Raw genomic sequence first — 27,980 nt, 5'->3', positions numbered from 1 at the left:
TTTATTTCTCTATTGTTCTAAGTTGCAAATTTAAAATAAATAAATAAGTTAATTAAATAATAAAAAAAGATTACATAAAAGAAACGTTATATCCTCTCCAAATAAACCCATAATTGTTTCTACAACCATAAAAAAAGAAGAGCTATACTTTTTTCTTTTTTATTACAAAAACTTGTTTATTTAAAAAATAAAATTTAGAAATTATATCCAATCAAATAATAAAATATAATTTTTTTTTTCATCTTAACCGCAGGAATCTCGAGTCTACTAGGCAAAAACTAAATTTTGCTTGCACCAGGTCACCCTAAGAAGGGATAAAGTGCTCCCGGCGACTATTTGCTCTATCCATGGGAATTGAACTCTCGACCTCGCCTAAGGTAGAAGAGTGTTGAACCACTCATCCAAACACTCGTTGGTATAAAATGTAATTTTCAAATTGGTTACTACTAAGACTATTTAGGATATTCTAAATTCTATTAAGGTGATATTGAAAATTTCATTATTTTCACATTTATATATAGTATAGATAGATAGTAATTTATAATATGACTGTATAAAATATCATAGTGAACTTGTAAATATAATTGTAATTGGATCTTAATTAAATGTCCTCTTATTTTTTTATTAGTATCATCATATATATTAGTATAATTATACCTGAATGTCTAGTGTATATAGATTAATAATTACAATAACCATAATTAATTATAACCTACTAGGCATATTATTTAATAAAAAAGTATTAAACTTAATGCTTTACCTTGTATTGTTATTATTATTTTTTTAGGGTATAGTATTGTTGTTATTATTATTATAATTACTATATTATTGAAGTATAATTATAGCTTTTAATTAATAATAATAATAATAATAATAACAATTGTTTTACCATCAACAACGTAGTTTTGATGTGGGAGGTTTAAATGCATCATCCACAAACAGAACCACGTCGTTTTAACTTAGGGTTGTACAAACAAAACAAAAAGAAACTATCAACTCAACATCTGACATTCTCAAAAACGCCGCTCCTTCTCTCCTTCTACTTCACAGTCATATTGTTCTATACTTTCCCGTCGCTTCCTTGCGTGGCCATCGCCTCCGCAGCTTCAACCGTGGTACCGGCTAGGTTAACCCATCTTCATTATTGATTTTTTTTTTTACTTCGTTCTCCATTTATTTATTTTCATTCTCCTTCGTCCATTTTCTTTTTTCTTTTTTTTTTTTTATATAAATACATATAAACACACAAAGAGGCGGAATTGTTGAATATATTATTGAATTAATCTGTGGTTTCAGCAGAGAAATATATGTTTATTGTTTTATTTTTTTCATTTGTGGATTTTGTGCTTGTTTTATTTGTTATTTTCCATCTAAACTGATTTACTTTTTAGATGAAATTCTTATATTATATCCTAGATGAAAGAGGAGCTTTATTGTTGAATTTATCTTCACTTTCTTTCTTCCCAGATTGTAAATCTAAATCTTGGAATGGGATTAGGCATTTTGAACTTGCTTATTCTCAGTATTAAGCTAGAATTAATTAAATCTAAGGAACATGTGTTATTTTACAATTTGTGTTATCTTGATGATATTTTTTTCTTTGTTATTGTCTCTGAACTCGGCTTTAGGCTTTAGCCAGTTAATTTGATTGTGTTGATTGTTAATCAAATTATTATAATATCAAAGTTTTTATTTATTTTGCAGATTCTTGCAATTGTGGATTCAAATGTTTTCTTGTCTGGAAGAAGATGATGATTATTGTTAGTCCTTGTATGTAGGAGGTTTAAATGAACCCACAAATAAACAACGTCGTTTTAGCTTAGGGTTGCATTTTAACAATACAAGCAAAGATCTCTCAAATCTCTCAACTCAAAGTCTGCGTTTCTCCTCTCCCACCCGCTACCTGCGCCGCTCTTGTTCTCTCCTTCTACAGCCACAGTCTTTCTTTACACCTCCCGTCGCTTTCGTTCTTGACCGTCGCCTCCGCAGCAGTCGTGCTCTTCAAGCGTACAAGAGCCAGGTTCGTTCTTGATTATTTTTATTTTGTTCTCAGTTTTTTTTTTTTTTTTTTGCTTTGCTTCACTTCGTCCTTTTTCCTTTTTCTTTTTATATTTAAATACATATAAACAGACAAAGAGGAGGAATTGTTGAAGATATTGTTGAATTAATTTGTGGGTTCAGCCGAGAAATATATGTTTATTGTTTTATTTTTTCGTTTGTGGGTTTTGTGCATGTTTTATTTGTTGAAAACATATATATTAAAAGGCAAAAGGTTGGTGAATATAACCCAATTCGTTGCTATATGAGTGAAATCTGACATTTTTGGTTTGTTAATTCAAAGTTTGATTTGTTAATAATGATTATTGTGTAGAGATACTGAGAATGAGATTATTTGCATATAATTCTCATATACTGAGAATGGTTTGTTAATAAAGTTTGGTTTTTTGCTGCTAAAGTTATATATATATATATATATATATATATATATATATATATATATGAGATTAGTATTATGTGATTTTATATAGGGCTGAAATTTTTTCTGACTTGGATAGTGGAGTTCTTGTTCTTGTTTATTTTTCAGATTCTTGTTCTTGCACAGAGTCGAATGTATGTTTATTGTGCGGAAGAAGATGATGTTGGTTGTTAATCTTTGCAATCTTGGTTGTTGAAAAAGTAGAGTTCAAGAATTATGTTTATGTAAAATTTCTTGTGTTTTTATTGTAAAATTTCTCATTCTATGATAATTTGTTATAGTTTAGGATTATTATATTATATTTTAATTGATTTTTAGTTTGCTATTGCTATTATTCTAATTGAATTTTAGTAGATGTTTGATTGTTTAATTGAGATATTGGTTTGAATTAATTATTTAGGTTGAAGTTCAATTTTTTTGTTCTATTTTAGAATATTACATGTACGTTGTTTTATTATTTTGAATTTGAATTTTAATGCATTTTTTATATATTTTTTATTGCACTTGGGGTTCGGATTCGGGTTCCATGTGGGTTTAGGTTTTCTGGATTGAATAAACTTGTGATTAAACGGGTTCGGGTAGTATGCGGGTAATTCTAAACGGATTTGGGATGGGTCTGGATATTATTAGTTTATTTCTTAATGGATTCGGAGTCGGAAGTTTATTTTTGGCGGGTTCCTGCCCTGCTGCCATACCTAGTCCTGCTTTTCAACGGTAGTACCAGTGCCAGGTTCCTCCATTTCCATCTTGTTTTTTTTTTTTTTTTTTTTTTTTTTTTTTTTTTTAAATTTCGTTTTCCATTTATTTTTTTGTTCTCCTTCGTCCCTTTTTCTTTTTTTTTTTTCTTTTTTATATAAATACATATACATAGACAAAGAGGAGGAATTACTGAATATGTTGTTGAATTAATTCGTGGGTTCAGCCGACAAATATATGTTTATTGTTTTTATTTGTGGGTTTTGTGCATGTTTAAGCCAATTAATTTCTTGAAAATATATATATTAAAAGGCAACAGGATGGTTCATATAAGCCAATTCATGGCTATAGGATCTGACATGTTCAGTTTGTTAATGCAAAGTTTGATAATAATGATAAATATTGTGTAGGGAAGCTGAGATGGTCAAAGAAATCTTCTGGTTCTTGCTTTTAAGTTTTGACCTGTTTATTCTCTGTATTGAACTAGACTTGATTAAATCTAAGGAACATACAATCTTGATGATTGTTTTTTTTTTTCTTTGTTATTGTCTCTTAACTTGGCTGTAGCTAGTTTAATTTGCTAGTGTAAACTGTTGTTTTTATTTCTTATTTTTTAAATTAGGAAAAATTGTGCTATATAATAATTTATTTGCCTTTTCTGTTAGTCATACTTTTCATGTATAATAATTCCACTATTTATTCATTATTTTGTCTAAACTGAGTTACTTTAGACAATGAGAATGAGATTATTTCTTTTTGATTTAAATTGTTGTTGGTTTTCCTTTTCTATTTGATAATGTTATATATTTTAAATATATTGTATCTAAACTTTGATTTTATTTTTTAGGATATAGTGTCAACATTTGAGAGTATAGATTGCAAAGATTAGAGATAGTAGCAAAAATGATACCAATATGTCGACACCTTCTTATTCTATGATAATTTATTATAGTTTATTATGTTTTAATTGATTTTTAGTTTGTTATTGTTATTGTTATTGAATTTTAATAGATTTTTTGATTGTCAAATTATTTAATTGAGTTATTGGTTTGATTGTATGCATTATTTATTTAGGTTGAATTTTAATTCTTTTGTTCTATTTTAATATTACTAGTGCTGTTGTTTTAGAATATTACAGGTTGAATTTTAATGCATTTTTTGTTCCATTATAGGGTTCGGATTCAGGTTATAAACGAGTTCGGGTTTCACGGATTGAATGAATTTTTTATTAAACGGGTATTTAAATTGTTTCGGGTAGTATGCGGGTAACTCTAAACGGATTTGGGACGGATTCGAGTACTTAAATTAACAAGCGGTTCGGGTAGTTTATTTCTAGCAGGTACCCGTCTTGCTGCCATCTCTAGAGCTACTACTCATTCATACAGAGACGCAAGCAAAGAATCCAAAAAACGGTGCGTCAAAAGGAGTAGGCCCACGTAAAAGCTTGAATCCTGTTTGCGGGACCCGGACTTTGTAAGCCTAATGGACTAAAGCCCATGCATGTAGATGAAAGCCTTAGTCACTTCCCCATAAGAAAAACTTGATTCTGTTTGCTGCTGTTTTGCCGCATTCATTTTTGAGAGTTTATTACGTCAATCTCAAAATCCCCTGTTGGTTGTCGAGATTAGACCAAATTCTAGGAAACAGATGTCGGAATTCTTACCAACGGAACTCGTGTGTGGAAGAGATAAGGTTGGAAGGCATGCATTTCCCAACTCTCGTTCCCCTATGTGTTATAAACTCCATATGCTATGACATTCATGCATCATGTAATGTTTTTTTGTTTCAGCCATGCATCGATAAGAGCTAATTTTCGGTATGGACGTTTGACCTTGATTTTGAGGGTGGACTTCTAATTCGTTTTGAATAACATGATGCAATCGTTTATAATGAATTAATACCCGAAAGAAAAGGGAGTTATAAGGGGGTTGCGATTCCTTTGTATTTTCACATTTCTCGCGTTATCTGAAAGTAAGCATGAGATTACATAAATTTTGTAAATGATCACAATGAGATCCTGCTTGGGACCATCTGTACCAAGGCAAAAAGTAAGGACATTGAAAAAAAATATAAGAAATATCCCGCTTGGGAATTTTTTCATTCTAAGGCAAAATTAGGGACTTGAGAGAAAATAGCCGGCCGTAAAATCCAAAAGGAACGGTAGACGATAGATAATGCCAGAAATGTTTGAGTACGAAATAAATTATTGCCGTGTTATTCATATCGAATTTTAGGTTCAGTTGTCAAAAACGAGATCTCATTTTCATACTGGTTATTAGCACATTAGACTTGCTTTCTTCATCCAATGTGTCTTTATTCTTCATGCATACATGCAGAACCTCTTTTGACATAGGTCCTTTTATTTGTCAGCCAAGATTGATCCATCCCGGGAAATCACTTCGAGAGTTTGGCGTCGGCAACCTGGTCAACGTCTGGTCAGAGTGCCCCCAATCCCCGAGCGTGCTCCGGTTAATTCTGTGGTCAGTTTAAGTTCACATGATTCGGTTCCTGATTTAGATCCAGTTGTAATTGAGATGGCTGACAATACTGCAAATGAGATTGGTTTTTCTCCGGCCCAGTTAAGGACCATAGCTGATATAATAGCCGCTGCTTTGGCTCAGGAGAGGGCACAGAATCAGGTCCCTCCCTCTTCAAGTAACCAAACATTTTCCCCTGTAGTTAAGGAAAGGGAGACTCCAGAACACGCTTTGGGCAATCAAGCATCAGTTGACAATGTTAGTCCGACTAAGAATGAGCTGATTAAGCAAATAGCAGAACTGAAGGATAAGGTGGAGAGGATATCTGTTTCGAAAGAGAAGGACCCAGTCACCAATTTCCATGTGGCTGAATATGTCCTGAAGCCTACGAACTCTACTTCATCCAAGACCTTCAAACACACCTTATTTGAAGGAGACAATGACGCGCGGTCCCATTTGTCTGAATTCATTCGGGTTGCCCAAATGAACCGATATAATGAGGAGGATGTGTTACTGGCATTTCCTCAAACACTGCACAAGAGCTATCGGAGATGGTATGACGGTTTGGAGATGGAAGTACAAAGAAATTGGGTCAAGCTACAGACTGCTTTTCTCAAACACTTCAAAATAGATGACAGTGATGAATTTGGCCTTCGTGATTTGGAGAGCTTGAGGCAAGAGAAGGATGAAAGCTTATCTGATTATTACAAGAGATGGAGGACAAAGTTGTTCATGGACCAGACAAGGCCAAAGGACCAAGAGCTTATCAGGATTTTCAATCGAAGCTTGTTGCCTTACTTCAAGGAGAGGATGCTGGTCCAACCTCTCATTGACTTTTCCCTAGTACAAAGGGCTGGGTTGAATATTGAAGAGCTTTACAAAGAAGAGAAGAAGAAAAGCCGGGGGTTTGGTAACTATCGGTCCTCCTACAGTGATCAAAGTAGAAATGCTAGAAATGCTGCTATGAACCAGTCGGGGAGTAGTAATACAGTTGGAGCTGTTAACGAGAAAGTGAGAAGGGAGTTCACCGATTTGGGCAGACCCTTAAGCACAGTCATGAGATCCTGCATCAAGAATGGCGTGCTATCCAAATTACCAGTTAATCCATCTAAGCCTATTCGGGGTAGGCTTTTGGATCGGAACTGTGAGTATCACCAGTGTAAAGGTCATTCTACTGATGATTGCTTCAAGCTTAGGCACGATATACAGAATTTAATAGACAGTGGGAAGATTACCAAGCCTTCTGAGCGCAATAAGCCGAACAGGAAGAATAATCCCTTACCACAATACCAGTATAATTATCCACCTCATAAGCCTTCAACAGGTGGATCAGTTAATGCAATTGGAAGTGGTTTGCCGGAAGAATTGGTATTGGCAGAGGCAGAATGGGAAGAAAAATGTGTGCCATGTTGAACAACTGGGATGACTGCAGCAGTGAGGAGGAGGTAGAAAGGAAGCCGGTGAAAGTTGAAATTGAAAAGAGCATCACAGTCCAGGTGGGAGAAATACCAGATAACGAAGATGGCTCTTAATTCTGTCTTTTGTTTTTCTGAATGTTGTTTTGAGAACAATTTGGATGGATTTCCTTTATTATTTCAATCAATAGAAGTGAATTTTGATTACTTGTTTTCTTGTTTTCCCGATTGTTACGTTCATAGCATTGATTATACTATACGCATATTTGACATAAATGCATTGCATCATTTTGCATTTAACCTAAGCACTACCAAAGATTCCAAAATAATCGAAATCGGATTAGACTTTAAGCTTGAGCTCAGAAAGGATCTCCAAGAATGTATCAAGAGGAATTCAAAGGTCTTTGTTTGGAGCTATGCCGATATGCCAGGGATCGACAGGTCAATTGCAGAACATTTCATCCCTACAGATCCGAACATTAAGCCAGTAAAGCAAAAAAGGAGACGGGTCATACCAGAGTGGCTAGACAAGATCAAGGCTGAGGTTCAGAAGCAACTAGATGCGAGTTTTTTGGAGGTATACATTACCCTGTGTGGTTAGCAAACATAGTCCCTGTGCTTAAAAAGGATGGGAGACTAAGAGTCTGTGTTGACTACAGGGATCTAAACAAGGCCTCGTCCAAAGATGACTTCCCACTTCCACATATAGATGTTCTGATCGACAGTGCTGCTGAAATGAGATGTTATTCTATTATGGATGGATTCTATGGGTATAACCAAATTCTAATGGCTTTAGTTGACAAGCATAAGACTGCCTTCACTACTGATTTCGGGACCTTATGTTATAGGTATCTTACACTCGAGAGGAGAGGGACCAGGCAACGAGGTCCTTCATTTTTTACATCATATCTTCTCTGCACCTCCCAGAATAAGGGAGATCTTGCTGTTTTGGCTTGTCTGTAGGACCTGAGCCTCGTCAGCACCTATGACTGGGCTTCTCTTGCGTTGGCTCATCTCTACCACGGTCTGGATGTATGGACCATGGGTAGTGGTGAGTCCAACTGGCAGTTCCTCCGTCCACTCGAGGTAAGATACCTATCCTTCTGAATTTTCTTCCTTTATTTATCAATCACCCAAATTTACACTCGACTTTTTGAAACTTATCACAGGTCTGGGCGTATGAGTATCGGATCTACCCCGGGGATCCTGAGAGTCATACCCTTGCTGAGGCTCGGCGGATTCCTCGATATCTGGTGCGCCGCCATCATACTAATTCCATTTTAGAGGATCCGCACCACTGGAGGCGCTACCTTAATGACAGGGTCTTGGCTGATGTAAGTATAAAGAATCTTCTAAGTATCATCTCCCCTCTTACCTTTACTGCTCATTTGGCTGATTTCTCTATTTTGCAGCTCTTTCTGACTCCATGGGAGGGAGATGCTTGGACAGCCTATGCCCCTCGAGTCCGAGAGGAGGCCCTTATCGTGTCCAGAGTCTTACTTCAGGGCTACTGGCTGGATCGGTTCTATCTGGGAGAGAGGGTCTTCGAGATCCGTACCGCCACAGCCCAGAGGCGAGTGCCTGTTGCTCCCCTTTGCCACATGTGCACCTTGGACGGGATGACTCCAGAGGACAGGTTGTCGGAGTATGGTGGCTTCCCAGTCGATGATTATCTAGAGCTTGGCGATTATGCCTCCTATCTCTCCACCCGGTTGAGGACCAGATTTCCAGATGTCCGAGAGTACTCTTAGGTAACTCTTTTGTCCTCATAATTGATTCTTCCAACACTTTGACCGAGTAATTAACTGGATTTCTCTGACTTGTTGTAGGATAAGAAGAGGCATCAGACTCCTGCTTTCTATGGGGCGCAGGCAGAGGCTGATGCTCCTGCTGGGCCTACTGGTGTCGTGCCAGGTGATATCCCCTTCCCTCCGGGCATGGAGGTTACCTTGGATCCTACTCTGAGGCTTGGACCGGCCCTTGCTATTCCCGCTGATCTCAAGCAGGTTCCGCCATAGCTACAGTTGGATCCTGAGCATGCCACACATGTAAATATAAAAATGAATTTACTAAGTCGAAAATATTTACCTGGAGGATTCTTCATTGAGTGCCTTTCTTCATTTGCAGGTGTTTGCTCAGAGGTATCAGGAGTTATATCAGAGGTTCTGCTTTGCCCGAACCTATACTGCTAGACTATACTCGGAGCATCACGAGATGGTATGGTTCTTTTACTCTTTGCTTTTTGCTTTCTAGATTTGTGTACTTCTCTTATCCTTCTTCCCTTTTTTATTTCACAAGAGTTAGAGACTGGTACGCTACGGAGACATCAAACCTGCCAGGCCGCTGCTGTTTCTCCTTTCCAGATGGAGAATGACAGGCTCCGCACCAGACTGGAGGTTGAGGGGATTCCTTTAGACTTCTCAGATGAAGAGGAGGATGATGATGATGAAGCTTCGTCTGACGATGCTCCACCACCTCCACCATCTTCTGTCAGGCAGACGGCAGCTGGTCCCAGTCGGAGGCAACCTTAGGCTCCTCATTTTTAATTGGATTTTTTGATATTTTGTAGCTCCTTTGAGCACATTACAGTATTATTTACATTTCTTTTAGTTTCTGCACATTTATTTTATTTGTAGGCATTTTGATTTTATTTATGATATATATATTTTTTGAGACTTTACTTTATTCCTGCATAAAGAAAACAAAACCACAGAAACAAAAAGGAGGCATTTCACTCACTTGTAAGAATGGTCCACCTTGTTAACGCGGGCATAAATGCCCATCTACATTATTCCAAAATTGACAATAAAATGAAAGCTAGAATTGACACAAAATAAGAGTTACCGCTTTATTCGGATGCCAATTGCCCATCTGTTGTATCTCCATATGCTTTCACTGCTACTTTTTCCTATTTGATTCCTTGTACTGGCGAATTCGCACCCTATCACCACCGAAAGCAGATGCCAGCCAGCTGGTGATGAGCATCATTTTCAACCCAGTAAGGCCTTTCCCCTCCTTTAAATAGGAGTTCCATTCTTCATTCTCTCCTTATTCCACTGCATTTGAAACAAACTGTTTTAACAACCCTTTTCTTCCATGGCTTTTAGAAATCAAGTCTCATCTTTTGTTCAATCACTTCCTGATAACCTGTGGGGGATTCACCCCATGAATCAACTAGCCTGGCCGAAATACTTCAAAGACTTAGCCTGACCATGGTTTCTTGTCCTGGCTCGTAAGGCACTTCAATCCCAATACTATGGTTTTTCGATTTGACGATTCTAAAGTGACGCCGACCTATGAGGAGATGTGCGCCATAATGGGTCACCTCCCTGAAGAGGATGAAACTCCAGCTTTGCCCCTAGGCCAAGATATGATCTAATGGAGTTTGATGCTCTATGTCCGGTTTACCTTCCTGGTGGAATAGATCCGGACCAAGGCCTTCCCTTAGAGCCTTTCCTGAATGGGGTTCTGTCCATGGATGCGAACCCCTCTTGGGTTCGGGCTTGTTGTTTCCTGTTGCTGAACATGTATAGTATGAAAAATCGTCAACCTGAAATTGGAGATTTCTGACTACTGACCGTCGTCCGAGACATGCAGGTGTATCATCGCACCGTCTTCATGATGATCATGGGAGAGACCATGTGCTGGGTTAGGGACATTGCCCTTCAGGTCACCAACTTCAACATTCACCATCGGGGTTGCCCGATGTTACTGCAAGCCTGGGCTTTAGATAAACTGAGCATGATTCCTCTAGTCCCAGCTCGTTCAATCCCAACTTATGGTCCTGCCAATTTTCGCACCTGCTCCCGAGGACACTTTGATTTTGGAGATAACCCCGTGATTCGGTGGACTTGCCCTGGGTGGAGGATTAGACTGGTCACTGCTAGGAGCATGAACCTCAATTCTGCGCTATATGCCAGTCTTGATCGCTCCATGGCCTACTTTCCAGACAGAGTCAACCACCAGTATGGTGGCGTTCAGTATGTTCCCAGAGTCCATTACTTCAAAAGCAGTCCCATGATACAGAGTCTGTTGACCAACCTAGCTGATCATTGGCAGAATCGAAATACCCGGTACATGGGTCAGGGGGTGATGCATGACACCGTGACACCCGAGTATGCTGATTGGTTTTATTCCTAGTGATGAAACTGGGTCTTGGAGGGGTCAGTGTTTGATGATCCAACCACTGTGATGACTGCTGCTGCTGCTTTTCTTTTTTATTCAATTTCCTGTGTTTCGGAGGGCTATGAACTCCCAATCATTGTATCCTTTTTTCTTTCTCTTTTCAATGAATAATTCCATCGGTTCTCTTCTTATTGATTCCTGTTTTCTGCACTTAGAGATAGCAAAAGACAACAACAAATCTTTTCTTTCGAAATTATTTGCTGGATTAGCATTTGGGCCTCCTGCCCTTGGATTAAGAAATGAAAGCACATTAAAGTGGATTATTTAACTAAGGACAGAAACTTACATTTTTGAAAAAAAAAAAAGATGGGGTGACCATTTTATCACCTGCAATATTCAGAAAGAGATGAAATATGCAACTCCCTCATATATGCATGAACCTATTTAAGTGCTAGGGATTTTATTCATGGTTTTTCTTTATCGATCCTTCCAAGAAAATCAATGAGAAAATAGCATTTAACCTCCTGATCGCCGTCCAAAAGAATCCAACACTCAGGCAGGACCAATAGCCAAAAATCTTCAAAACAAATGAGCAAAATCTGACCAAATAAGCAGAGAGGAAGGTCTTGTAATCAACAATCATGCCCCAGAAACAAAAGGGAAGAAAAATCTGAAAATCAAGCTCTTTATTGATCTTACCTCTTTCAACATCATACAGAAGTAAAAAAAAAAACTACTTTAATACAATAGTTGTTCATTCTAACTATTCATTCGCCTATTCTCCTTCTAGTCAGGTTGATGGCATTGAGCAACCAGTCGCAAGTATGTCACAAATGCATGGTATAGATTTCGCATTTAAACTAAGCACCATGCGTTAATCTCAATTTTTTTTTAATGATCGATATCATCATCTCAGACATAGAACCTTTTCATCTGGTCTTGACTAACGATCCGATTAAAAGGCTTCCCTTCCATAGTGACCAATTCAGCGGCACCCTTGGCCAACAGCTTCTGAATTCTGAACAATCCATACCAGTTGGGTCTGAATTTCCCTCCAGGATGACTCTGGGCTTCGTGGTCTAACAATCTGACCAACACTAAAGCTCCATTTTTCAAAGCCCTTGGATGTACCCGCTTATTGTAGAAACGAGCAATCGTTCTCTTTCTCATTTGATCCTGGAATCTGGCATTCAATCTTTTGCCATCTAAAAGTGCCAGATCTTCATATCTTTTCTTGACCCACTCTCCTTCGGTCAGACTAGCTTCCACAAGAACCCTGAGAGACTTCTTTTCGAGCTCTACTGGTAACACTGCCTCCATCCCATATACAAGCTCGAAAGGAGAAGCTCCATTCACTGATTTGGAGACAGTTCGATGCCCCTAGAGTGCGCAAGGAAGTTTCTCAGCCCAGCTTCTATACTTCTTGCACATTTTGGACAGAATTCTCTTAATCTCCTTATTGGCGGCTTCCACTGCACCATTAGCTTGAGGCCGATAAGGAGAAGAATGGTGATGCTCAACCTTATATCTGTATAAGGACTGACTGACGTCTGCTTGGAAGTGAGAACCATTGTCTGTAACTATGTGATGAGGAACACTATAGCGACAGAAAATGTTCTGCTCAATAAATCTAGCCACCTGTTTGGCAGTCAAAGTTTTGTAGGACTGAGCTTCAATCCATCTAGAAAAGTAGTCCACAGCGACTAAGATATACTGATGACCATTTGATGCTGCTGACGTGATCTTGCCAATAACATCTATACCCCAAGCTGAAAAAGGCCAAGAAGGAGTTATTGGATGGAGCTCGACAGCAGGCAAATGATTTTTGTTATCGTGGTACTGGCAGGCTTTGCAATGACGAATATAGCTGACACAGTCACCTTCCATCTGCACCTAAAAGTAGCCTTGCCTCATAATCTTTCTGGCCAAACTCATGCCACTCAAATGAGTACCACAGACTCCATCATGGATCTTCTTCATTATCTCTTCTCCTTCCTTCTTGCCTACACATCTTAGAAGCATTCCATTCCAGGCCTTCCTATATAGTTCACCATCGTCTAGGACATACTTCAAAGCCATTTTCCTTAGAACTGATCGGTCTTATTTTGTTGCATCATCAGAAAAGGTTCCATCTTTTATGTACTACAAAATATCCGTAAACCAAGGTTCTTCCTCTGACTCAACCTGATTCACAAAATGTTCTTCATATCATGGCATATTTGCTGCGGTAATGATAAATGGCTTCTTTGGGATCTTACTCAAATCCTGCCACGCTGTGGTTAGGTTTGCCAAAGCATCTGGGATTCTGTTATGAGTTCTACCTATGTGAGTAAAAGTGATCTTATCAAAGAGTGCTGCTTTCTTTAACAAGTATTCAACATAGGCCTTCAGCCTATCTTCCTCAACTCTCCATCTTTCACTGGCATGTTCAATAACCAACAATGAGTCTCCTATCACCTTAACCTCCTTAGCGCCTGTTGCAAGAAGAGACTCGATTCCCATAATACATGCTTCGTATTCTGCCATATTGTTGGTGACTAGGAACAACAACCTTTTGCACATTGTTGTTACCTCGCCATTGGGTGCTTCTATCACAATACCAGCTCCAACTCCATTCCTATTGGCTGATCTGTCAAAGTATAGTTTTCATACCCTTTTTTCAACACATAACAAATGTTCGTTTGGAAATTCTAGTTCCCATGGTTCATCATCTGCGATGGGATTCTCAGCCAGGAATTCTGCAACAACCCGACCTTTGACCGTCTTTTTTGTGACAAACTCCGCATCTACAATGGACATCTGAATTAACCATTTGGACAACCGTCCTTCTAGAGTAGGTGTTTTCTGAAGATACTTCATAGGATCAATTTTAGAAAAAAAGGTGATCCTGAAAGAATCAAAATAAGGCCTCAACTTCTTGATCGACCACACCACTGTCATACATGTCTTCTCTATCAAATTATACTTCTCCTCAATAGGCAGTAATTTCTTACTGATATAATAGATGGCCTTTTCTACTCCAGCAACATCTGGCTGTGCCAACATAGCTCCAACTCCTACATCCTCTACAGACAAGTACAGAATCAAAGGTTCTCCCAGTCTAAGAGAACTTAACACTGGTGGATTCATCAAGTACTCCTTCATATGGTTAAAGGCCTTCTGACAATCCTCGTTCCATCTGACCGGCTGGTTATTCCTAAGCAACTTGAAGATCGGAGCACAGAATCTAGAAATGAACCTGCTGATATACTGGATCTTCCCCAAGAAGCATCTCACCTGACGCTCTGTTCTCGGCGGTTCCATGTCTTGAATGGCTTTTATTTTATCTAGGTTAATCTCAATCCCGTTAGGTCCCACAACAAAACCTAACAACTTCCCCTTCATTACTCCAAATATGCACTTTTTAGGATTGAGTCTTAAATTGTATTATTTGACCCGCGCGAAGAACTTTTCCAACATCTCCGTATGTTCTTCTTGTGTTTTTGTCATGATCACCATATCATCCACATATACCTCCAATCCTTTATGGATCATATCATGAAACAAGGTTATAGCTATTCTCTGATATGTTGCCCCGGCATTCTTCAACCCAAACGGCATCACCCTATAACAGAAGGTCCCAAAATCGGTAGCGAAGGCGGTCTTGTGCTTGTCAATTAAAGCCATCAGGATTTGGTTATACCCAGAGAATCCGTCCATAATGGAATAACATCTCATTCCTGCAGCACTGTCGATCAGAACATCTATATGTGGAAGTGGGAAGTCATCCTTGGGCAAGGCTTTGTTTAAATCTCTATAGTCGACACAGACTCTTAGTCTCCCATCCTTCTTAAGCACAAGGACTATGTTTGCTAACCACTCAGGGTAATGCACTACGTCCAAGAAACCTGCATCTAGCTGCTTCTGAACCTTAGCCTTGATCTTGTCTTGCCACTCTAGTCTGACCCGTCTTCTTTTCTGCTTTACTGGCTTGATATTTGGATCGGTAGGGATGAAATGCTTTGCAATTGACCTGTCGATCCCTGGCATATCAGCATAACTCCAAGCAAAGACTTCTGAATTCCTCTTGAGACACTCTTGGAGATCCTTTCTGAGCTCAAGCTTAAAGTCTGATCCAATTTCAATTATTTTGGGATCTTCGGCGGTGCTTAGGTTAAATGCGAAATGATGCAATGCATTTATATCAAATATGCGTGTGGTATAATCAATGCCATGAGCACGAAAATCAGGAAAACAAGAAAACAAGTAATCAAAATTCACTTCCATTGATTGAAATAGTAAAGGAAATCCATCCAGATCATCTCAAAGCAACATTCAGAAAAACAAAAAACAGGATTAAGAGCTTGTTCAATACACTCATCATAGTTATCTTTAATGGTTTGTCCTACTTCATCGGCACCAGGAGCATCGTCGGTCTCTGGGGCAGCTTTTTCTTTCATCTCTGTGCGCTTTGACATCTCCAGCATCTTCCTCTCGGCTTCCTCTGCATCTTCTGCTGCTAGCAATGATTGGAGGATCCTCACCTTGGACTTCTGCTCTTGAATCATCTTTGAAGCTTCGTCCCCAATCCCGAGAAAGTCTTCAAACTCTGGCATCTTCTGGGACCATTCTGAGCCACTTCCTACTTGAACCATGCCAATCATAAATTATGTACCATCCACTAATTGCTCAAAGGAAGGCTCTGGAGACTTGATGATCTGTTCCTCAAAATCTGTCATAAAAATCTCCAAGCTTGGATACGTCTTTCCTCTGCTCTGAAAGCCTCCGGAAGCCTCTGGGGTAAAGAAAATCCCATTCAATCCCAGCTCTTTCTTCGGAGACTGAACTTCACACTTCTCTTTCTTCCTGTTCTTTGAGTACCCCCAAACTGTATCGGTGCTTCTGACCACTTGAAGATGGCACTGGTTCAAACCTGCCTTGCAAATCTCGGCCTAACCCCTTGTCGTACTTCCACTGCATTTTCTTCATCATCTTTCGGGAGAAAGGGCTCATCCTATTAACTGCACTTTTCTCTTCAGTGATTATAACATTGTCAATTACAGCCACTTGAAATCCAGATAAGGGCACAGCTGCCTCTAAACCTTCCATAGCAGCAACATTCAGTTCTTCCTGAGCATTAATCGTTACAACATTAGTGCCCCAAGGTATCTTGATCTTTCTGTGCAATGTGGATGGAATCGCACCCAAAGGATGAAGTCACGGCCTTCCCAACAGCAAAGCATAATTAGCCAAGATGTCCAAGACTATCACTTCCACCCAACTCTCTACTACTCCTGTTGAAATCTTTGCTCTGAATATTCCCTTAGCACTGCGCATGGTGTTATCATAAGCTTTTACAACCATGGTAGATGGCTCGAGCTCTGACTCTTCAATCTTGAACTTGGATAACATTTTTAGCGGACAAACGCACAATGCTGACTTATTATCAACCATCACATTACGGGTCTCTCTTCCATTAACACCAACTTGGATGTATAGAGGTTTAAAATGGTTCCTACCTTCGGGAGGAAGATCGGAATCGAAGAAAGTTACCTCACCTATCCTGCGCTACAGCACGTTAATCATATCCACACTCTGAATTCTTGCAGGAACTCTGATGAACGTCATAGCCTCCAAAAGAGCTTCTCTGTGTTCTTTCGAAGCTACCAATAAATCCCATAACGAGATGTCAGCCTTAGTCCTCTGTAATTGACTTAGTACTAAATTTACTGTCACCCCGCTCGGTACTCTGTTCTGGCTACTTTCACCTATTTTAGTAACCTTCTTTTGTGCTTTATCCGCTTCAACTTCCTTTTTTCTTCTCTTTGAGTTGCTCATCACCCTTCTTTGATATCTTCCTTTCTGTCCCATCAATGACAATTCCTTTTCCTCTGACCAGGGAATTGTTGTCACGATTGTATACACGACCGCTCCGGGTCAAACTCTGGACACCAACTTCATTCACATCATCATCACTACTGTAATACCACTGGTTCGCTTGATCAGCCAAACTGTTCTGAATTGCTAGCTGAACCTATTCATCTTCACTGTCTAGTATCTCCCCAATCTTGACTGTGATACTCTTTTCTATCTCGACTTTCACTGGCTTCCTTTCCACTTCTTCTTCATTGCTGCAGTCATCGCAAATGTTTAACATAGCACACATCCTCTCTTCCAACTCCGCCTCTGCCAATACCAACTCTTCAGGCAAACCACTTCCAATTGCATTAACTGATCCACCTGTTTGAGACTTGTGAGATGGATAGTTATACTGGTATTGCGGCAAAGGATTATTCCGTGTGCTCGGCTTACTATGCTCAAAAGGCTTAGTGATCTTCCCACTATCTATCAAATTTCGTATATCATGTCTGAGCTTGAAGCAATCATCGGTAGAATGACCTTTGCATTGATGATACTCACAGTCTTGATCAACAAACCTACCCCGAATAGGCCTAGACGGATCAATTGGTAACTTTGACAACACACCATTCTTGATGCAAGATCTTATAACTGTGCTTAAAAGTCTACCTTAAATCAGTGAACTCCCTTCTCATTTTCTTATTAACAGCTCCAACTGTATTGCTACTCCCCGATTGGTTTGTAGCAGCATTACCAGCATTTCTATTCTGATCACCGTAGGAAGACCAGTAATTACCAAACCCCCGGCTTTTCTTTTTCTCTTCGTTGTACAACTCTTCAATATTTAATCCAGCCCTTTGTACCAGAGAAAAGTTGGTGAGAGGTTGAGCCAACATCCTCTCTTTAAAGTAAGGTAATAAGCTTCGACTAAAAATCCGGATCAACTCTTGATCCTTTGGCCTTGTCTGGACCATAAACAACTTGTTCTCCATCTTCTGTAGTAATCGGAGAAGCTTTCATCCTTCCCTTGCTTTAAACTCTCCAAATCGCGGAGACCAAACTCATAACTATCATCTGTTTTAAAATGCTTGACAAAGCAGTCTGAAGTTTGACCCAATCTCTCTGTATCTCCATATCCAAACTGTCATACCATTTCCAATAGCTCTTGTGCAATGTCTGAGGAAATGCCCGTAAAACATCCTCTTCATCATACCGGTTCATCTGGGCAATACAAATGAATTCAGACAAATGAGACCTTGGGTTATTATCTCCTTCGAATAAGGTATGTTTAAAGGTCTTGGAAGAAGTAGAACTTGTGGGCTTCAAGACATATTCAGCCATATGAAAATTGGTGACTGGATCTTTTTATTTCAAAACAGACATCTTCTCCACCTTATCCTTCAATTCTGCTAACTGCTTTATCAGATCGTTCTCAACCGGACCAACATTACCAACTGATGCTTGGTTACCCAAAGTGGGTTCTGGAGCCTCCTTTTCCACAACTACAGGGGAAGATGGTTGATTACTTGAAGAAGGAGAAACCTGATTCTGTGCCCTCTCTTGAGCAAAAGCAGTGGCTATTATATCAGATATAGCCTTTAACTGGGCCGGAGAAAAACCGGTCTCATTCACACCACTGTCAGCCATCTCAACTACAACCAAATCTGAACTAGAAACCGAACCAGACAAACTTGAACTAACCACAGAACTAACTGGAGCATGCTCGGGGATTGGGGACACTATGACCAGACATTGATCAGGATGTCGGTGCCAAACTCCCAAAGTGATTTCCCGGGACGGATCAATTCTGGCTGATAGATAAAAGGACCTGAGTTAAAGGGGGTTCTGCACGTATGCATGAAGAATATAGGCACATAGGATGAGAAATGCAAATCTAATGTGCTAATAACCAGTATGGAAATAAGATCTCGTTTTTGACGATTGGACCTAAAATTCGACATGAATAACATAGCAATAATTTACTTTGTACTCAAACATTTCTAGCATTATCTGTCGTCGACCGTTCCTTTTAGATTTTACAGTCGGCTATTTTCTCTCGAGTCCCTAATTTTTGCCTTGGAATGAAAGAATTTCCAAGCGGGATATTTCTTATTATTATTTTTGTTTTTGTGTCCTTACTTTTTGCCTTGGAACAGATGGTCCCAAGCAGGATCTTATTTTGATTAATTACAAATTTTTGCAATCTCACGCTTACTTTCAAATAACGCGAGAAATGTGAAAATTCAAAGGAATCGCAACCCCCTTATAACTCCCTTTTCTTTTGGGTATCAATTCACTATAAATGATTGCATTATGTTATTCAAAACGAATTAGAGGTCCACTCTCAAAATCAAGATCAAACGTCCATACCGAAAATTAGCTCTTATTAATGCATAGCTGAAACGAAAAATATCACGTGATGTATGAATGTCACAGCATATGAACAGTTTATAACACGCAGGGAAAGGAGTTGGGAAATGCATGCCTTCCAACCTTATCTCTCCCGCACACGAATTCCGTTGGTAAAAATTCCGACATCTGTTTCCTAGGATTTGGTCTAATCTCGACAACCAGCAGGGGGTTTTGAGATTGGCGATATAAACTCTCAGAATGAATGCGACAAAACAACAGCAAACAGACTCAGGTTTTCCTTATGGGGAAGTGACTAGGGCTTTCAACTACATGCATGGGCTTTGGTCCATTGAGCTTACAAGGTCTGGGTTCCGCAAACAGGATTCGGGCTTTCACGTGGGCCTACTCCTTTTGACGCACCTTTTAAGGTATTAGGCTTGCGGTTGGTAAAATTGCTAATTCTCGGGTGGATGTGCCTAAAACGCAAGGTTTAGGTTGGATCCACCTCCGAAGTTAACAACAATACCGAGGGATAATTTCGGGTAGAAAGTGGTGAGAAGAAAGGAATGCAGTATGGATGCAAGAACTTAGAAGAATAAAGGAAAGCAAATAAACAAACAAGGAGATTAAAGAATTTTCCGATTGCTTTCTAACCAATTTTATTTTCAATTTTAGAAAACATAGGTTTTTTAGAGTTAATTCCTAATTACAACTGACTAATTATTAAAAATAATCGGGGATTAGCGGGTGCATTCCCCAGTGAAGTCGCCAATCTGTTTTCGTACCGCGCCCTCCAGGTGACTCGAAAACATCCTTTTTATTTATTATTATGTTGTTTATTTTTTATGTGAAAAGTAATCTTATTATGAAAAGTGGTGATAAAACATTTTATCGGATACGATGCCGATAAATCGGTCTTATAAATAGTTTTTGAGTCGCCACCCATTATTTCAGCAATGGGACCGTTTTCAATTTTATTTTATAAAAAAAGTGACTCCATTTTAAACCCAATTTTATTTAAGGCCAAATTATTAAAAAAAGACTGGTCAGGCGCACCAATGCGATTCTGGTTAAGGGAATTGTGGTACGCCGGCTCGTTGGAAGCCGACCCTGGAAAAACTGGCCTCTTTTAACCTATGATTTCTAATTTATTTTAGTTAGAAAAGCCAAATTATTTATTTACTTAAATCCAACCCAAATGAATCAGACCGAGTTCTTATATGAAAAATTACTTAATCGCCCCAATCAAATCCAATTATTGCATTTATAATCATTCAAACCAAAGCGATTAAATCGAATAAATAAAAGACCCGCTCTTGCCTTATGGTTCAAGGCGGACAACAAACCGAACCTAAAATACATTCTACGCGATTCAAAATTAAACCCAAAAAAAAAACCAAAAAAGCCCAAAATCATGCTTAATTATTATTTAGCACCTAAACCACATTTTATTTTTTTAATTTAGTCCTAAACATGCAAATTACTAACAAACCCATAAATTTAATTTCATTTTTCATTCAACCTAAAATTATAAAATTCATACAAGTAAATATGCAAAATTACATTTTAGTACTCTAAACTTAATTAAATTGCAATGTGTTCATAATTGAGGACATCTTCGGATTTATTGGAGAAATTAAACTTTATTTTGTACAAAATTTATTATTTAAAAAAAAAAAACAAATTATTTTTGGAATCTTAGAACAGCTGCGCACGGATCTTCTAAGTCGGTGACGGATCCAATAGTTCCGTGACGAAACTATCCCTAAAACTACAGATCCATTAGGAACTTATTTTAAATCCACAATCTGGAAAATAGAACACCGGGTATAGAAATAAAATTTTGGGTATGAACAAATCCGTCACGCATCTTCTAGATCCGTTATGGATCCGTTGGTTGCGTGACGCAACTGATCTGGCCCAAGTTTATTTTTCAAATGATTTGTTTAGATCATTTTTTTTTTATCTGAATATGCTTTAAGAAAACCTAAAATGACCAAAGATGAACAGAATACAGTTTAAAGAAGCTTAAACTACTAAAACCACAAAAATAAGTAAAAATACAAAGAAGGGTAAAGGAGTTACATAATCCTCAGATTGAGGATTGTAAGTGGCTTAAATGCCTTAACAAATGATAGTTAAGGCCTCCCAGAAGCTTCATCACCTAGGATTCAAACACTTATTCTTTTCTCTCTTGATTTTTTTTCTTTTTTATGATTTTGTTTTTACCTAAATTGATATCTAATGGCAATTTTTCTTCAAATGAACTCAGAAGAGTCTCTGGAGAAAAATACAGCCGAAAGTGAGTTTTTCCAAAAGCCCCTTCAAATGAGAGAAAAAGATCAATTTATAGATGTAGGGCAGCAGAGGGTAGTTGCGTCACGTAGCTTACGGCTAGGTGACGGATCTATTAGATGCGTGACGCAGCTTCCTTTCTGGACCACAGCCACGTGTCGCTCAGACAGAATAAAAAACCGTTATGTCATCATTTTTGGTGACGTCATACAAATCCAAATTGCATTTGGATTAGGGCTGCGTGACGCAGTTGACAGTGCCGTCACGCGCCCTGCTTGACGCAACTCTGACCCAACCAGAAACTTAAAATCGGTTTAATTTAAATCATTCGATTAAAAGACTTCTAGATAGCATTAACCCTTCATTCCGCATCCTCGTATCCTCATTGGATCAAGCGAGGGCAGAAAGACACGCGTCAACACATTCATGCTGCTGATTAAATCCAAAAATGAAAAACAAAAGAACAGGATTTTTCCAGCTAACTGTTAGCTAGTGGCGTGCTCCACTATGTTGTAGCTTGCACCACTAGCACTATAGTGGCAACCAGCTGTCAATTTTTCCTTTCTTTTCTTGCTATAAAACACATAATACACCTTATGTGCTACAAAAGCTCCTCTCTCTTATTACAGACGACTTTTTCACTCCAAACTTCTCACCTCTTCCCCATTTTCCATGGATCGAACCCTAGCACCTGCATTTGAAGCATTATTCCTTAGTTTTAGCCGTTTGGATTGGGACTTGCTGTCACCATTCGAACTCAAAGGGCTAAGCTATTATTGGAACATTCAGGTTCAACCCGGGTTGTTGTAGTGGTTGATCCACCACTTTGATCCTTTGGACAACTTATTTAGCATAACGACTTTAAGATCTGTCCGTTATTTGAAGAACTCAGTAATATTTCTAGGAGAATACCCGTGTTTGAAGAAATTCATGTGGTGCCCCAGCTGGATATAGACCCTGCTTTACTGATTCTGCCCTTCTTCTGTTTCACAACTTATGAGATACCATCTTATAATTTTGGTGCAGATGTCGTGCCCCTGCGATCGCTTGTCGACTGTGCCTTGGGCATGGACAGTGCTAGTCCATTCTGGCCTTCTCTTGTTTGCTTCTGCCTTCTTAGTCAATACTTGCTACTCAGTGGCATTAATGGCTATGGCAGCCTTAGGTTGATGCCCATAGTCGAGTAGATGGCTAGGCAATGCACGCATTTTTCATTTATTCTGGCAGAGACATTTACTTGGCTGGGAGAGCATACTCGGGACTCTAGCTCGGTTATGAGGAGTCCACTTCTATTGTAGGTAAATGCATTTTTATTTTCTTTTCTCTTTCATGCTCTAACTTTTGCTTAAGCCGCCCTTGCAGATTTTCGACTTAACAAGCTTTTATTTTTTTTATTATTATTTATTATCTTTTTTGTCCTTATTTTGTTGCTCTTTTTTGAATGCACTTGCAGTTGTGGGCTTTTGAGAAGCTACAGGTGATGGCTCTACCACTAGACCATTTGATGTTCAATTATTCACGAGTCTATGTCCGCCATCAGCGCCGATTGATTGGCGAGACTGTGGAAGGCTAGACTGCTATTTTTTAGGATCTTACCTCTAAAGGAGTCAGATGGACTTGCCCCTAGTAGTACATAGAGCGAGTCACAGTTTCCTCTTACATGCTTTGTGTGCCCTTGTATGGGTTGTATATGACACTTGCTTATTATCCCACTCGCGTAGCTAGGCAGTACGGTCGTCATCCGGTTATCCCTGATTACACGCGGTTTGAGGGTACCCTTCTTAAACAGTAATTCCAGATCTCTCTTTGTAACGGCCCAGCCCATGTGTGATATTGTCCGCTTTGGGCCACACAGACCCGCACGGTTTTGTTCTTGGGGGAAATGGGAAACTTCCCAGGAGGTCACCCATCCTAGAATTTCCGTTAAGCGAGCACGCTTAACCCTGGAGTTCTTCCAACTCTCCAGCCATTTCACCACCAAAAGGCCTCACACATGTTTTGAAACTGCCCACCTAAAGTACATCACTTCCCTCTCGCACTTAACCGATGTGGGATTCGCCTAAGGTGAGTGCACTGTGAGTGCACTATCACTACAGCCACCGCTCACAGCCACCGCTCAACCCCCCCTTAGGGACTCAGCGTCCTCGCTGAGGTTTGCCCCACCACCGGCCAGAGGAGCGAGGCTTCGGCTCTGATACCAATTGTAACGGCCCAGCCCATGTGTGATATTGTCCGCTTTTGGCCACACAGACCCGCACGGTTTTATTCTTGGGGGAAATGGGAAACTTCCCAGGAGGTCACCCATCCTAGAATTTTCGTTAAGCGAGCACGCTTAACCCTGGAGTTCTTCCAACTCTCCAGCCATTTCACCACCAAAAGGCCTCACACATGTTTTGAAACTGCCCACCTAAAGTACATCGCTTCCCTCTCGCACTTAACCGATGTGGGATTCGCCTAAGGTGAGTGCACTGTGAGTGCACTGTCACTACAGCCACCGCTCACAGCCACCGCTTTCTAAATGTAACACCCGCCGCCCGATCCCGAAAGACCCGACGGTGGATGCCACATTCGGTGCCGGAGGCACCGTCCTAACCTACATATAAATCAAATCAATATTATTATGAATTAGAAATGACTTAGTATTCACAAGTTTAGCAAGTAATAGTATTCTGTTTGAAAATGATTTGGGAGAATCCTACAGAAAAACTGCAAGAGTTTCCCCTAAAAATAGAAGTTGCCAAACATATGAATACAAAGCACTCCCAAATTCAAACTCCAAACCCCATCAAACTCCAATAACAACACAATAGCACTTCTATAATTTCATAACTCCATAGTTCCTCAATAACATTATAATATTCATCACTTCAATACATTCATTTAAATATATCAACTTCTAATGTTCTAACCATTAAATAAGTCCAAGTTTATCTCCCAATATATATACACCAAAATAATTTACAATAACATGCTTAAGTTATAAATTAAATAATACAATCTCCAAAAATGTAATACTTATACATGCCATAATTCTTAGTTACAGAAAAATACTATGTAACTACCAAATATCTCTTCAGCTCTGATGCTACTCTTCAGGTCTTTAAGCAGCAAGCACAATCTCCAACCTGCGCGTGATAAAATCAACGTGCTGAGTATAAAACTCAGTGGTGCTCATAAAACACAACAAACCAATGTTGTGATGACAACATACTTAAAAACAATCATTTATATACATAAAATCATTAAATTTGAACATGCAATACATATGCACATCAACACATCATGCTTTAGAAATTCATTTGATATCATAAATAAGTTGTGGTAAATTAAGAGTTATTAACATAATGTGATCTCATTTATTTCACTTCCTTAAAAATATTGTATAAGGGCTCACATACACTTAGGAGAAAAAGAAGCAGATAAGTTTTCATAGCTTATTCATAATGGCCTTAGGTCGCCAACCTTTTCATAACATATAGAGCGCGTCCGCCCTAACATAAGACACCCACGTGCCTAGCATATGATCATAGCTTCTTATCATAATGGCATCAAATGCCGAGCATGGTCATCATACATAATAAAATCAAATCATGCATCAAATCCACACCAAGTATATTAGAGCCCAAAAACATTTCTCATAAAATTCATTTTCTTTAGTCTTCTCATAATAAAAACTTAATTTAAACTTAAGTAATTCATAAAAATTCTCATACTTAAACAAAATGACTTAACATAGAAAATTTCCAGCATAAAAATAACATGGACCTTTGCTGTGTTTTTAAAACATAACCGGAGCTATGGGCCTCCAAATTAAATGAAATTAGAGTCGTTAGAAAGCTAAGACAAAATCCTACAAATGTTATGAAGGGATCACAGCCCAGATCAATATGGAAGATAACAAAACAAAGCTAGGAACACAGACTGACAGACCAGACCTGATTCAGCAGAACCAAGTCCATTGTTTCTTGAATTCTTACTAAACCCCACACTCAAATTAAACCAATCCAGAACGAGAGAATTCTCAAGACACAGGGAAACAACTTTTATGAAGACCTCAGAACCTAATCTTGTCATTATAGTGGTCAAAATGGGCACTAAAGTCAGTTATGCATGTGGCCCGACACAAACAGAATCAGTTTGGGTGTTTCAGCCATAAGTTGAGTTATATATCTCCAAATTTGACACAAGAGGATGGGTTGGAAAGCTAAGAGATAGACCTAAAACGTTTATGAAGGACTCAGACACAAATGGAAACTAGAAAGGACCGAAAAATGGTCCTAAATCTCACTCAAAATCTCGTTTTTCCCAAATTCAGTTTACTTGAGCCATGAAAGGAACATGAACCACAAAGATACAAGGTAGAAATGTCTACCACAACATAAATACTCATCAAACATCATCCAAGAGCATGTAATGGCAACCAAAATTCAAAAAACCAATCATTTCATACAAAATCTCAAAATATACACATAATAGCATACAGGCACAAAATCAAAATTTGAGTAAGATAAGTGTGTTTATGAACACTAACCTTCAAAACAAGCTTTAACAAGCTTTAATCAAAGCTTCTCAAGCTTTAATCAAAGCTTCTCAAGCTTTGGTCTTGCCTTTATCCTTATTAGAAGGCTCTCCACCCTCTACATGGAAGAAACTCAAAATCAAACAAAGAAAACAAAGAAAAGAAGTAATTGGAGCATGATTAAGCATGTATATGCTAAAAGATAACTCTAAATCCAAAAATAATTCACTTATAATAAAATCACTTACTTGACCCAAGTAGGAAAATCACCAAATTCCTTGAAATTAGTCACCAAAGATTACTTCTCTACCTTCACTCTCTAAGATTTATGCCTTAAATCAAGTTGGATGGGTGTTTACTAAGTAGGAATTGAAGAAAATGAAGAAGAAGAAGAAGAAGAAGAAGAAGGAGAAGAAGGAAACGTGTATGGAGAAGAAGAAGGCAAAAGTTGGTGCTCAATAATTGATAGTTGCTTTATTAAAGCAACTAAGGGGGTATTTTGGTCTTTTCTCCAAATTGGAGGGTATTTTGGTCTTTTCTCCAAATATTCTCCAATTAAATTCCTTCAAAATATTATTTATCTCCACAAAAGTCTCTAATTTATTCCATAAAAATAATTCCTCAATTTTTCTCCATAAAAAAAATAATTGCTCAAATTTCCTTACTTAATATAACACCATAATTCACTATTCACTAAGTATCTAAATTCTCCAAAAATATTCCTTATTTACTTTCTACCCATAAAAACCATGCATACATGCTCCAAAAATGTTAAATAAAATATAAAACATAAATAGTAATTTTTCGGACAAAAAATAATACCAACTTCCGGACCGGTGGTACTATTCACAGACCGGTAAACTACTATTAAAACACAGGAAAAAAAAATGGAGCGTTACAGTTCTCCCCCCTTAAAGAATTTCGTCCTCGAAATTCACCTGAATTAAACAACTGAGGATGTTGTTGTCTCATAATCTCTTCACTTTCCCAGGTAGCTTCTTCGGTCTTATGGTTTCTCCAAAGAACCTTTACTAATGGAATTCTCTTATTCCTTAGTTCCTTAATTTCCCTAGCAAGTATCCTCACTGGTTCTTCCTCATAAGTTAAATCTGGCTCTATAGTCACAGATTCCACTGATATTACATGTGATGGGTCGGACCGATACCTCCTCAACATAGATACGTGGAAAACATTATGTATCTTATCCAGGTCTGGTGGTAAAGCTAGTCTATAGGCTAATGGACCCACACGCTCAATGATCTTATATGGACCAATGAACCTAGGACTAAGCTTACCCTTTCTTCCAAATCTCAATATCTTTTTCCACGAAGATACCTTAAGGAAAACCTTGTCTCCCACTGCATACTCTATATCCTTCCTCTTCAAATCCGCATAAGATTTCTGACGATCTGAAGCTGCTTTCAATCTATCTCTGATAATTCTGACCTTTTCCTCTGTATCCCGAATCAAATCTGGACCTACCATCTTGCCCTCACTCAATTCTGACCAACACAGTGGAGTCCTACATCTCCTACCATATAGTGCTTCAAAAGGGGCCATCTGAATACTCGACTGATAACTGTTATTGTAGTCAAATTCTACAAGTCGAATGTACTTCTCCCAACTGCCCTCAAACTCAATAGCACAAGCTCTTAACATATCCTCCAAAATCTGAATAACCCGCTCTGACTGACCATCTGTCTGAGGATGAAAAGCTGTGCTGAAATTCAGCTTAGTACCTAGGGTCTCATGTAGCTTCTTCCAAAATCTAGAAGTAAATCTCGGAT

At 38.7% G+C, this 27,980-nt stretch overlaps 2 protein-coding genes across 9 annotated transcripts; one reads left to right on the top strand and one right to left on the bottom strand.

Moving 5' to 3' along the window:
• The first annotated feature begins 965 nt into the window (after nucleotides 1-965).
• LOC105642428 (uncharacterized) lies at nucleotides 966-9,744 on the top strand. 8 transcript variants are annotated; one of them, XM_089723911.1, is made up of 10 exons: nucleotides 967-1,126; nucleotides 1,705-2,020; nucleotides 4,345-7,641; nucleotides 7,724-7,834; nucleotides 7,913-8,150; nucleotides 8,234-8,398; nucleotides 8,477-8,815; nucleotides 8,894-9,112; nucleotides 9,192-9,281; nucleotides 9,363-9,744. In XM_089723911.1, exon 3 carries the CDS (start codon nucleotides 5,707-5,709, stop codon nucleotides 7,060-7,062), a length of 1,356 nt encoding a protein of 451 aa, XP_089580037.1. In that variant the 5' UTR covers nucleotides 967-1,126; nucleotides 1,705-2,020; nucleotides 4,345-5,706; the 3' UTR covers nucleotides 7,063-7,641; nucleotides 7,724-7,834; nucleotides 7,913-8,150; nucleotides 8,234-8,398; nucleotides 8,477-8,815; nucleotides 8,894-9,112; nucleotides 9,192-9,281; nucleotides 9,363-9,744. The 8 variants fall into 8 exon arrangements, with proteins under 8 accessions (XP_089580036.1, XP_089580037.1, XP_089580033.1 ...); XM_089723907.1 differs by having other exon boundaries at nucleotides 4,345-4,645; nucleotides 5,543-8,150; XM_089723913.1 differs by lacking the exon at nucleotides 7,913-8,150.
• An 8,315-nt stretch (nucleotides 9,745-18,059) lies between these two features.
• LOC149494696 (uncharacterized) lies at nucleotides 18,060-27,753 on the bottom strand. Its single transcript, XM_089724406.1, has 3 exons — nucleotides 27,132-27,753; nucleotides 18,420-18,838; nucleotides 18,060-18,248 (listed from the first exon to the last, which is right to left on the bottom strand). The coding sequence occupies exons 1-3, from the start codon at nucleotides 27,751-27,753 to the stop codon at nucleotides 18,060-18,062; spliced, it is 1,230 nt and encodes a 409-aa protein (XP_089580532.1).
• Nucleotides 27,754-27,980: the final 227 nt, after the last annotated feature.

This window comes from Jatropha curcas, chromosome 7, assembly GCF_041381405.1.
Source record: "Jatropha curcas cultivar XTBG-Jc1 chromosome 7, XTBG_Jcur_1.0, whole genome shotgun sequence".
Taxonomy (NCBI): domain Eukaryota; kingdom Viridiplantae; phylum Streptophyta; class Magnoliopsida; order Malpighiales; family Euphorbiaceae; genus Jatropha; species Jatropha curcas.
This window is presented reverse-complemented; position numbering and strand designations above follow the sequence as displayed.

Bases quoted from the DNA above. Each gene is read 5' to 3' on its own strand.
- LOC149494696 (XM_089724406.1), bottom strand. From the start codon at position 27,753: ATGGCCCCTTTTGAAGCACTATATGGTAGGAGATGTAGGACTCCACTG. The intron at 18,839-27,131 runs GTGAATTTCGAG...TTTATCTATCAG, and splicing joins TCCTCAGTTGTTTAATTCAG to CCAGAATTGATCCGTCCCGG. The intron at 18,249-18,419 runs GTGGAGAAGATG...TGTATTGCCCAG, and splicing joins TAGCAGAATTGAAGGATAAG to ATGAACCGGTATGATGAAGA.
- LOC105642428 (XM_089723910.1), top strand. From the start codon at position 5,707: ATGGCTGACAATACTGCAAATGAGATTGGTTTTTCTCCGGCCCAGTTA.